The following is a 12,699-nucleotide window of genomic DNA, read 5'->3' on the forward strand; positions in this document are numbered from 1 at the left end:
ATAATCTCTAGCATTGGGTAGCTTTCTATCAACATGACTGGCCTGTGTTTGATTTTTTTTTTTTTCCAGCATCTTCTGTACCCTGAGATGACATATTTGGCTGTTTCCTCTCTTGTAGGACAGTATTGCTGCTAATAAGAATAATCCTTGAGTACTGCCAGTGTGTGGATAACATTCCTTCCATCACCACTGACATGCTGACCCGCCTGTCTGATTTACTGAAGGTATGACTCAGGATGACCTGTGCTAAGCAGGGGCAGTCAGGGTGGACAAATATCTTACTCTCTGTCATGCCCCTGGGTTTTTATAATTTCATATAAATTATCTAGAAATCATTGTGTTTTCTACTGTGCCATAAGGAAGCCTTTTAAGTCAAAGGCATTAAAGATACAATTTGTTGTGGGAATTAACTTTGGGAGGGCTGTCTTTCCTCTTGGTCACCTGGAATGTTGGAAATCCCATCTAACAGTATTTGTCACAGCTGCCTGTCCATCTACGCCAACCACCCAGGCTGGGTGTATGATTAATGCTGCTGAAGAAAAAGCAGGTTGATCCCAGATGCCACAGAAATATATCTTTATTAAGGAAGGAAAACAAGTCCCTTGGTTTTTTACAAGTCAGTAGAGTTATAGTCAGTAGAAGCATGAAAAATAGTATGGGATGAAGCTTCTGTTGTAAAATGTAAAGATGATAAAACACCAGGACCTCTTTCTCATTTATTTCTCACTAGAGAAGGGGAAAGCTGGTGAAGCCCAGATACTGCAAGGTAATATTTGTAAACAACAATAAAAGGAGCACATTAATGCACCTTAAAACTATTATATATATATATGCACACACATACATACATATATGTATCTGTATAGGCTCCAAAGCCTAGCAGTTAATTTATGTCAAGACTTTCACTTGTGCCTTTACCCACAAAGGTTATATCAGGTATTAGAGTTCTGAACATGAACATAATCAATAAAAGATAACCAGAGTCTACTTTCCAGAAGTATATTTTACTTTTGTAGATGCCAGGGAAGGGGAAACACACTCAGGGAGATGGACCTTTAAATAATTTTCCTGTTGGTAGTTTTTATTTGAATAACCAGATGCAGGAACACTCCTCCCTGCAATTGTCATTCAGATTCATCTACAAACGTTCCCCTTTAAAACCACTATCCAAGGCAGATCAGTCTCTTTGGGCCTGCCCCTCTTCACCTCTCCTTCTCCAGCTGCTGCTTCTCAAAAATTGCAGCACCCTTTCACAGGCAGGTAGAATAGCAGCAGATGTCTCAAAACTTGACAAGATTTGCATCTCTGTTTTACTTCCCTGTCCTTACCTTATCTTGTAGCTCTGTCATTTGTGCTTTACTTCTTTGTGTTCAAACATCATGTGCAGTTTAATTATTGTATTTCCTGTCTGTCAGCAAGGTGCCATCAATTGGAGAAACGTCAAGAACAACTAGCAGAAACAAAAGCTCGTTTATTACACTTTGAACAAAATAGAGCCACTTGAGATGTCCTGGCAGGTCACTACGCTTTTTGTTTGACAACAGTCAGAGCTACCAAACTGTGAGGGTAGCAAGAGCTAGAGTTTGTTGTGGTGGAAAATGGAAAGTGTTCCATTTCAAGGTATTGAAATTCCAGGCAGTTTTGAACTGTGGCTGCAACCTGAGTGAAATGACACCGTTGTATGGGCAAAATCATAGAAACATTTAGATTGGAAAAGACCTCTAAATCAATCGAGTCCAGTCACTAACTGAAGATTGCCAAGTCTGCCACTAAACCGTGTTCTCAAGTGCCACATCTACATGTCTTTTAAATACCTCCAGGGATGGTGACTCAACCACTGTCCTGGGCAAGCCTGTTCCAGTGACAACCCTTCCAGTGAAGAGATTTTCCCTAATATCCAAACTAGACCTTCCCGGTGCAAATTGAGGCCATTTCCTCTTATCCTGTTGCTTATTGCTTGGGAGAAAAGATCAACCTCCACCTGGCTACACCCTCCTTTCAGGGAGTTGTAGAGATCGATAAGGTCCCCCCTGAGCCTCCTTTTGTCCAGGCTGAGCCACCCCCCACCTCCCTGAGCTTCTCCTCATCAGACTTGTGCTCCCAGACTCTTCCCCAGCTCTGTTGCCCTGGAGTGGACTACACTCCAGCATCTCGGTGTCTTTCTTGTTGGGAGGGGCCCAAAACTGAACACACATAGTTGTAATTAATGGATTGTTTAGATGGTGCAGACAAGAGAAGGCTTGTGGCCACGTGCTGGGCGCAGAAATGCTTTCCTCCCAGCAGGCACAAGGAGGGGGTGTTGCTCTTTTGCTGCTTCCTCACTGCTCTGTCTGCAGCAGGCGATCTGGGAACAGCGTCATGCCCACAGAAGGCGGGGGAGAGTGCGTGTGTCCATCGTCCTTTACAGCCAGAGTTTTTAATGGTCTGCCTCACAGTTAACAATAACCTGAGCTAAATATCTCAGAGGAGCTTAGGCTGTGTGAGACACATCTGTCTTCCACTCAGTGGTTCTACTTCTAAAGTCCACCCTGAGGTGTAAGAAAAGGTCTTGCTTTTCCAGAGGAGGAGATGAAGTGAATGTCAGACAGTTTCAGAGCCTGACCTCTGTCTGAGAGCAGGGTAGGTATTGCCTCTCTCAGGTCAGGGGCCACACGTAGCTCTGGTTTGGTTGTGGTATGAGGTCTGCTCTTCTGGCCCTGGATACACCACTGGCAGCCCAGAGCTGGGGGTGTGGGGCTCATGGTGTGTTCTCTGTGGGCCTGCATTTTGTGACTGACTCCAGGCAATAGCCAGAAAAATTATTTCTTCATTTTACCCAAGGAGCGCTTGAAATTTTGGGTTTGCTCTTGTATTATCGTGAAGCAAGACCTGTGAAGCAGGATTGTACCCCCCTAAAAAGAGGAGGTCTATGTGAGGGAGATCCTGTGTGTTGCAGACACAAGCTGCAGGGCAACCTTGTCACCATTTCTTCTGAATCTTTAGGTGTATGAGAAAGGGTTAGCTCTGTGTAAGTTTTGCCTCCCAATTTCCAGCCCAGTGTCAATAGACAAACATGTTTAAACATGAGCCCTGGGACTTCTGCTTTCCATTCAGTGCAGGGACAAGAGCAATGGCTCTTCTACTGCCTCACCCAGGCCAGTCTGGAATATCTGGTGTCTCAAGCTGGGTGATGAAGCAGAATTCCAATATAAGGCAGAAGATGCTGACAGAAATTGTCTTACTATCCAGAGATTTGGGTGGCCTGTCAGAGTGTTTTACACATCTACTGAAGAAAATCCTTTTCCCCATCCAAGGTCCTGGTTTGAGAATTCTGTTTTATAGATTTGTAATACAAGGCTGTTCTTGTTACGGCTTTCAAAGGAAGGCTGAACGTGGTGAGTCTGCAGCAAATCTGTCTTGCTGCTTTCTTTCACTCGGAGAGAAGCCTCACCTAAAGGTCTCTTAGAGAAGCAGAAACTAGTCCTTGAATTGAAATCACTGGGTATCAGTGTTTTTAAAAGCAATATTTCTGCTTCCCGTTGCTGAAGCACTGCCTTGAGTGCTTTACCATAAGCTGAGTCAAAAAACACTGAACCAGTGACTACTGAGAGTGGTAAAAAAGTTCCTTTTTAATTAATAGTCATGGACTCCTCTGGAGTAAGAAATATGTGAAACTCTGGAACTGGCTTTCATAATAATTGTCTTATCTTGCAAAATTCCATTGATGGTATTTCTAAGCTGTGGTTATGTATAGTTGATAAAGAGTCAGCATGCATTTTCATTGTCTTTTTCTTTCTCACAGTATTTCAACTCTAGAAGTTGCCAACTAGTGCTTGGAGCTGGTGCATTACAAGTTGTTGGTTTGAAAACAATCACTACAAAAAACCTAGGTATGGATTTCTATATTTAAAAGGTCAAAGCTTGTTCTTCTACCTGTTAAACCAAAAACCCTGAACATTTATGATGTTGTGTTTGAGTTTTGATGCCGTGCATGGACACAGAGGGTGATAAGACCTTGCTGGTTACCTGCCTGGACTGCTTTGGCTGCTCAGAAGGCCTGGGAGAACCGGGTGCCCTGTTCCATGCTGTAAGAAAAGTCTTGACACACTATTCCAGACCTCCAGTTTTAAACTGTCTCCTGAAATTAAGAGCCTTTGACTGATGGGTCGAAGCAGGTGTCTGAACTTACAGTTCCCATGTTTCAGGGTGTCCTGATTAGTGGTCTGCATTTCCCTTTTGGAAAGGAACAGCTTGAGGAGAATGAGTTGAGAGGCTGCCCCCCAAGGGGCTGTGGGCTACAGCTGGGTCAGGTTTTTGCTGCAGAACGCTTGGCCAGTGTGGTGACCGTATGTCACACTGTGTCCTCCTACTGGCTCAGGCCTTGTTGGACTCAGGGTAAGCTCAGTTTTGCAGATCCTGTTGGCACTGCAGCAGAAGCAGGTTCAGGACATGTCAGCACTGGCAGGGCAGAGTGTTTCTGTACACCACAGCAGAAGAAACATTGATGCCTTGAGAATGTGATTCCTGCGGTTAGGTGGATGATGAGTCAGGTCTTCTGAGATCTCTCCAATGTCTTTGTGTGCCCAGGGCTCAAAATGTGAAGTAAACACTTAAAGCCTCTGGGAAAATTAGTTCCTTATCCCATATCTTTCCGAAGCTGGGTGTGAATAGCCAGGTACCAGTCTGGCATCTTCACTGGGTGGGGTTTCCCAGTGGAAACAAACAGACTAACAAAAAAGTGATAAATTGTGTCCGATCTGTTATTTATATTAAAGGAGATACAGTCCATACAAAATTACTCTTCCTGTGCAATAATTACATTATTTTTCTTTCTGAATTTACAGCCCTTTCTTCACGTTGCCTACAGCTCATTGTACACTACATTCCCATTATCAGGGCTCATTTTGAAGCTCGACTGCAGCCGAAGCAGTTTAGCATGCTCAGGCATTTTGACCACATTACAAAGGTAATTCTTGTGGCATTTCCTAATTAAACACAAAGTTCTGCTTTTCAACTGTACTCTGAAGAATACGAATGCCATTAGAAAATGAAACCTGCTTTCTTCCCTTACAGGATTATCACGACCACATAGCTGAAATTTCAGCAAAGCTCGTTGCCATAATGGATAGCTTATTTGACAAACTATTATCCAAGGTAATGATTTATGGAAATAATTATATACTCTCTAAATTGCAATTGGAAGTCTCGCTGTATGCAGCCTAGATGTTTCAAATGGAGTCTTAAACTTTCGTAATCAGGACTTGTTTGAACTTCTTTAAACTGTGTAAACAGAAAGCTCTGTGCTGTTCTCATGAACATATTTTGTGTTAGCATTTGCCACTGGGGCATCAATCACACAAAAAATAAAATTTTCCATTGACTCCTTCAGCAGGAAGAGAAATGCTTTGGCTGGCACAGATGCTCAGGTGTTCAGGAGCTGAAGTGCTCTCCTACCACTGACAGTTCTTGTCTGCGGCCAGGCTCAGCAACTCCCGTTTTCTGCTCTTTCCAGTGGTGCCTCTTTGGAAGTGGGGAGGGTGGCGTTTCCAGCAGCTGAGGAAACAGCAAAAAAATGCTGAGGAAGAAGAGTTTTTGGAAGGGAAGGACCAGCCCATCTATTGGGCTGCAGGCCTGGGGACTGGAGGTCTGTGCTCAGCAGTTCCTGCTCTGCAGCAGCATTAGTAGCTGTCCCATGAATTGCATTTAGTGTATTTTGCTTTTTGAACACTCCTCAGTGGTTCAGTCTGGTCCTGGGCTGGATCTACTCACTGTGACTCATGTTAGGGTGGGATACATTGAGAGACCTTCCCAGGATGGGACCTCCTGGGCCCACGGATCTGACAGATAAAGTACACGAGCTGTTAAACCTTAGTATTGTGCTTTGGATCTTATGGTCCTTGGGGGGGGAAAAAAAAAAAAAGCTGTTTCATGAGAGAAATAAATTGATTCTTTAGTGACAGATTTGATTGATAGGCCTGGGCTCATGAGAAGCACGGGAGCACAGGTGGGGGACAGGCTGATAAGAGCTGCAGCAAGGCAGCTGTAGCAGGCAGCATTTCTGTCTTCCTTTCTGTTTCTGTTATTTTATGTTGTGCTTTTTCATTTCATCTGTTTCTTTTGTCTGTCAAATAGTGTTACCTAAATTTAGGGGAGGAAAAAAAAAAGGCCGGAAGCATTTAAGTTGGGATTCCCTGCCCCTATTATGTTTACTTTTTTAAAAATGTGTTTATGCTCTTTTCTGAAGACAAAAATGGACTGCTGCTTTTTTGGGGGTTTTATCCCCCATAAAAATAGCTGTCCTGTGAATTAACGTGGCTTTTTGGTCACTTTACCCTGTATCTCTTGAGAGTAGAAGACAAATGCAGGTATTTACATCATTGATACCAAACAAGTTAGCCCACAACAAACCAGTAACACAGTTTATATTCTTGATGACAGTTAGTAAGAACTCATCCCTTACTGTCCTTCCATCTGTACAGCCCATTCTCCCCTTGGGAGCTGGCACAAGTTATAAACTGCGAGTATTTCTGTCCTTTAGAGCTCTTAAGGGCTTGAGTGACAGTGCTTGGCCCACGTGAATGCAACCCACAGAGTCCAGGAGCAAAGGACACCATGTGTTGATTTGCCACCATTCCCACCATACCCCATCATCTGGCTCATCTCGTTCCTGAAATAATGAAATCTGAAGGCTGTGAAGTGCATAAACCCAGGAAATTTGCAAATGGGCATGTCAGTACAACCGTGTCAGTGTGTTCTTGGGGTTATATGTTTTTCTGAGAGTCCTGAGCATAAAATGGTCACCTGCCTTGAGGTGAACCAGTCAGTGAGTTCCACAGCAGTGGGTGTCCGGCATGCTTTGAAACCAGGAATTGCATGATCCTGCTTTTTAGGAGACAAACAGTTTGGTGCAGCAGACAGGAGATACCAGGAGACCTGGCACTTGGATAATATGAGCAAGTTAGTTCTGAGTTTCCAGGCTATGCTTTCCCCTGGGAGCTCCATGGAATGTCCTCACCCAGTGCCAATGTGTGGAGGAGGTTCAGCGACACTTCCCAGGAGCTATCTGTTATCCTTGACAGGAAGATAAAACAGGAATGGGGATATTGAACAGTGGAAATAATATAATTAAAGAATGGAAAATGCTCATTCGTTTCCATGAATAAGTGTTCACGGAGAAAACCCAGTGCGAGTTCTGAGTTCTCTTGGAGCTTGGTGTCTTGTGACTGTTTGGACAGAAGAGCAGTGAATTTTTGTCTGATCCCTCGTGGTGTTACATGCTATTGACCTCAGCTGGAGATAAAATGGCCAGCACCTTGCAGGGTTTCTTCCTGGGGCTGCTGCTTTTCCCTGTGCCCATGAAGAGTTTGTTCTGGCTGTAGTCATGTAAGAGCCTGCCAGTTCCCTCTGGCTTTACAATGTGCTGGGAAGTTGGAAATAATTTCTTGCTTAACTTCCTTGTCTCGAGGCATAATCCTGCATGCTGGGTGGTTGTCCCTTGGAGCAGTAAGCACTATTTTTCTGCTGCTTGTCCTGTCAAAATTAGGTCAATGGTTTGGCTTTACCGTAAAGATTTTCTCAAAACTCCCCATTTCTTTTTCTCCTGTCAGGATAAACTTTGTTCTCTTTTGCAATTCAGGCCAGCAGAAGAGCAAGCATCTCCTCCAATCTGTTTGTAAATTAGGTAGTTGTGATGATTTGGTTCTTCCCTGAATTGTGCAAGGCTCCGTGGGGAAGTGTCACTGTTCCAAAGATGACCTGCCAGTGTGTCACCTGGGCCTTTGCTGGCACAGCCTCTCCAACTAGAATTGCAGAGCTTGTTTCACTGTTCCTGGGAGAGGATTTCAGTGTTTCTGAAATCCTGGTCAGATCTTCCCTATCCAGAGTAGGGACATAAGCATTTTGTTCCCTTTGTAGCAAATCTCTTACCATCTGGTGTTTTCTAGTGGATTTCAGGCACTAGGAGAAGGGATGTTTTTTACTTTGCTTTCCAAGGTATTTCTGCAACACTTTTGTGTGGTTTTTGTTTGGTGGTGTGGTTGCATTTTTTTTTATGGCCAATGATGAGTTTTTAGGAGTTTCCATTTCTTGATGGTTTCCTTTCCTTGATTCTTCACAAATTTGGATGTATGTGATCCTAGAGAAGTAGTTTTCTCTCATGAGTTACTCGAGGAGCATATTTCTCAGAGGTAGAAGTCCTTGTCTGTCATTGACTCATCCCAATCTGAAGGAGAGGGCCAACTGCATTGGGGTGGCTGGCACAGAGATTATTCTCTCCGCATCTGTAATTCATGGCTGGCTCAGTTCATGCCCAGTGACTGTTTTAATTTGTGATGTGCTAAATGAACTTTGATTCTTGATGTCATTAGCACAGCAGAGCTTCAGGTGGCTGTTGGGAACTCTCCTATATAAACCATTTTAAAGTCGTAGGAAGGAGTAACTGGTTGTGTGTTTATTTCCAGTATGAAGTGAAAGCTCCTGTTCCTTCAGCATGCTTCAGGAATATCTGCAAGCAAATGGCAAAGATGCATGAAGCTATATATGATCTCCTTCCTGAGGAGCAAACTCAGGTGAATGTTATTTTTGAGCCTCATCTAACACCTCGTTTGCAAATGTACATGAACTCAGTAACAAGAGGGACTTTATGTGTGGAGAGGGGAATTCTTTTTTGAGTGTTTGTGAAACCCACACGTTAAAGGGCTTGGCAGCAGTCATGCAGACAGCTTGGGCTGAACTGAGGGAAGTGTTTGGATGTGTACGGAGATGAGACACACGAAAAGAACAGATTTCAGTATTTTGAGCTGCCTTTTAATGTCTAGAGAGGACAATCTTCAATTCAGGAATTAGTGCTGAAATTCTACACAAATTGCAACACTTTAGGGCTCAAGTACAGCCCTTTCAGAGGATAATTCTGTAATGCTCAAAATCAGTGGCTTCCAAAAGTCCCTAAGTGTATTATGCACCCAAATTGTACCAGATGTCCTTTTCCAGTATTTTGCTGCAGTTATTGCTACTGCAGAGTTGCAAAGGACAGAAAGGACCGATCCAGTCATTGAATACACCAAGTTGTCATTTCTTTTTCACATTAGATTAAATGGTCCCTTCAAACTGTTTTTCATATTTTTTCTTGGAAAAACCACTTTAAGTGGTTCTAGTACAGGAAAGAGATTTTTTTATCTTCTAGCCTTCGTACCAGTTGTTAGATTCCTCCAACAGATAAGAAAAGTTCATGCTCCTAAGAATGTGCAACACAAAATTAGTAAGGGAGGGTATGTTCTGTCCTGTGTGTTACAAATTGTATGTTGGCCAGAAAGAAGAGGAGGCCAAAGGACTGGCAGAAGGAAAAAAAAAAATCACACGAGTTGCAAAAACAAAACCAAAAGTTAGTGGCTGAAGGTGCTGGCAGCGCATTTCCTCTCTGGAGGCAGTGATGCAAGGACAGGGACAGATCCTTACTCTGGTGCTGTGGTTTCTTGTAGATGTTGTTTTTACGAATCAACGCAAGCTACAAGCTCCACCTGAAGAGGCAGCTGGCCCACCTCAACGTGGTCAATGATGGAGGACCTCTAAATGGGTATGTTGGGGCACTCTTCTTTTTTTACTGCTCAAATAATCAGGCGTCGTCTCCTGCGAGAAAGTCGTGATTGCAGAATGCAGCCACGCTCCGTGTTTTAGTATGTCAGGTTTGGAGCTTTCTTACAGTAAAGGACATGACTTGTGCTGTTCCACAGTAAGTAGGAGTGCAATCCACCTGGTAACAGGTTGGGAGGTGGACATTGTCAGACTGGAAAACTGCTGTAGGTTCCTCAGTTCATGGATTGCTTTTTCTCCCTTTGTGTGACAGCAGCAGACACAGTTTAATTCACATGAATTACGTGATTCCCGAAGCAGTTTAGAAACGTTGGATGGTGACTCATGGCACTGGCAAAGTAAAAATAGGAAGAAGCAGCATTTCATCTGTGCAGTGAACAGCTGCTCTACAGAAATGGTTTTTACAGCAGAACTAGATTTGAAACAGAGCTGTTCCCCTTTCCTGCTCCAGCCCAACCCTCCATCCCCAAGCGGGTCAGTGGTGCTTCTCCTGAGGGTGCCTGGCTGTGCCTGATGTCCCCACCTCCCAGGAAAACCTACAGCCTTTTGCAGGCTGAAATGGTGGGGTTTATATAATCATCCTTAATGACCTCAGGGGGGTTATGTGGTGTTTGCAGTGTAGTAAGGGTGAAATTCAGTTGGCCTACTCATGTGCAAGAAGAGATTGTCTTAGGTTGAAGAAGTCAGAGAAGGAAGTTAATGTTTCAAAGGTCGCTGGAGTGAAAGAGTTTTGTTCCTGTCCAATTTGTCCTGGTTTGTCCTGCTTGTGTGTATTCTTCTGTGAGACACTGTTCTTCTGTGAGAGGGTTTATCTGAAATGGTTCTCTGTACTTGGTGTGTATTCACAAGGTGACATCCTGTTGCCTTTGGTACTTAATAAAGGTATTTGTGGGGTGAGGCCACTGCAGGCCCACTGAAGTGAGAGCACCTGGAGTGTGTTTGGGGTGTTTCACACTCGGATTTGCAATCCCAAACACTGAGCTGTGCTGTCTTCATCCTGTGCTGTTGGGTTTGTTTGATACTTGTGGTCGGGTGGATTAAATGAATCCCTTTTTGACAGGAGGGGTGGGGCAGGTGTTCTGGTGACATGCTGGGGTGTATTTCCCAGCAGGCAGAAGGTCTCAGCTGGCCCAGGAACTGTGATGGCAGCAGTTCTTACCTCAGACACAGCTCTCTGGGAGCACATAGTTGGGGCTGTTTGAGAACATCAAACACTGGATGTCACTCGCTGCTGTTCCAGCAGTCTTCATTGACCGAGTTTTTAACATGGTTTTCTGATCCTCCTTCTGTTTTAAACTGCTTGTTTCTGTAGTAAATAGTAAAAATCCAGTTCTGTGACTCCTGCTTAAGTTTTTAATATGAAAATACAATTTGTGTTCCTGCATCTTGCTAGCTAGAAGCATCATGACTCCTGACGTTTCAACAATGTTTGAGGGATTTTAATTCTGTATAAACTGTTACAATGTAGCTGTTACTTTTTACATTATCCTTAGAATCATTACCCTCTAAAATACAGAAGTTAATGTTGCAATAATTAATATTCTTAGTTTCAATGGAATTGGGAGTTCAAATCTAGATAAGCCTGGGATTACAGCAAGAGAATAGAAGTTTTAAATGCCTAATTCCTGCTGAGTTTTCTGAACTCGTGGTTTGATCTCCCTTCCCTAGAACTAGTTTTATGCCCAGCAGTAATCCTGTTATGGATGATCACTGCTGTAAAATAAACCACAGCCATAGCATTGAGTTTTGAACTGATACTTAAAATATCTAATCCAGGCCTAGGATTTGAACATGTATTGTAGTAATTGTGTGCCAAAGTCCTAAACAAACCCTGGCTATTTGTCTGAGCACTCCAGGTGGATGGGAGGGGGTCTGATTCTAATCTTGTCATGTGTTTCACTGCAGGCTGGTTACTTCAGATGTAGCTTTTTACACTGGAAACCTTCAAGCTCTGAAAGGCCTTAACAACTTAGACCTAAACATGGCTGAAATCTGGGAGCAGAAGAGGTGATAATCCACTGGGAGCAGTCACTTGGCTCTGACAACAGACTGACTTTCTTCTAAGCAGCGTGACAACGGTGAGGTGAATACTTGAGCCCAGATTCCAAGAAAGGGCACGACTGATAGTCAGGGGAGCTAGACTCAGAAGGAGCTGCAGGGAGTGATCCTTCCAGTGTCCTTCAGCAAGAAACAAGTGATCAGCTGTCTGTGCAATGTTTTTTCATTCTCTCTGGAAACAGACTCAGGTTTCTTTGGACCAAATCCAAAAGAACACATAGCTGTAACACAGCTGTAGTTGTCTAGAATGCTCTGTATATCTTTATATTAAAAAGATGCTTTGCATTTCTTCTAGTGCAATGAAATTCACATGGTGTCCCACCTTATTTAATGATGGTACAATATAAAAATCTTGCAGTTGGAACTCTGTAGAAAATGTTTTTCTCTATGAAACTATGCTGTTCTAAAATTTATTTTTTTACAGAACTTTATATAAATAAATGTCTTTTGATTGCTCGCATATAGGATTCAGCTTTGTTAGGGAGCAGTCCTGCTCGAGGGGATTTCTCACAGCTGGGCTCCAACCTGCCATCTGAAGGCAAGATTTTCTAACAAACAGAAGTTCCCCAAAGCCATTACATGTGGGACAGAGGAGTGACCTGATCACTGTTAGCAGTGACAGGGGTTACTGGGGGAACTGTAAGGTAGCAGAAAGGCTGGTGTGGGGATGGTCGCCCTCAGCTGCCCAGCCCTGGACTGGCAGGGCCCCAGGCAGTGGGAAGGACTGGGACAGGAGAAAACAGGGCAGGAAGAAGAGAATTTTGAAGTTTTTAGGCTGCTTACAAAAGGTTGCACCATTAAGGAAGGCGCAACTGAAATAAACTTAATTTGAGAGTTTTTAATACTACCTTTTACAGACTGGAGGCTGCCAGTACTAAGTACAAGTGCCTGTGTATCTCACCTCACCCCTCTTTACCTGACCCCAGTCTGAGTGCCTGACCCTGTGATGATCATGGATGATGGAATGATCTGCTGCAGTGTGTGTGCGCCTGTGGTTCCCTCAGCCAGGCATGCTCACCTGTCAGCATAACAGATGTCATTAATTGTCAGTCAAAATAAAGCTCTAAAATCACA

The 12,699-nt window shown here is 43.6% G+C and overlaps 1 protein-coding gene across 3 annotated transcripts in view; it reads left to right on the forward strand.

The window, feature by feature from the left end:
* VPS54 (VPS54 subunit of GARP complex) overlaps positions 1–12,699 on the forward strand; it is a 48,313-nt gene extending 35,614 nt beyond the window's left edge. For all 3 annotated transcript variants that reach the window (XM_027712101.2, XM_027712277.2, XM_027712188.2), the window contains 7 exons: positions 119–224; positions 3,782–3,869; positions 4,824–4,945; positions 5,053–5,133; positions 8,439–8,546; positions 9,456–9,550; positions 11,473–12,699. In XM_027712101.2, the coding sequence (XP_027567902.1) occupies positions 119–224; positions 3,782–3,869; positions 4,824–4,945; positions 5,053–5,133; positions 8,439–8,546; positions 9,456–9,550; positions 11,473–11,578 (706 nt within the window). In that variant the 3' untranslated portion in view covers positions 11,579–12,699. The remainder of the gene's footprint in view (positions 1–118; positions 225–3,781; positions 3,870–4,823; positions 4,946–5,052; positions 5,134–8,438; positions 8,547–9,455; positions 9,551–11,472) is intronic.

The sequence above is a fragment of the Pipra filicauda genome, unplaced genomic scaffold (assembly GCF_003945595.2).
Source record: "Pipra filicauda isolate LSUMZ 115617 unplaced genomic scaffold, ASM394559v2 scaffold109_size3271384_pilon, whole genome shotgun sequence".
Classification (NCBI taxonomy): Eukaryota; Metazoa; Chordata; class Aves; order Passeriformes; family Pipridae; genus Pipra; species Pipra filicauda.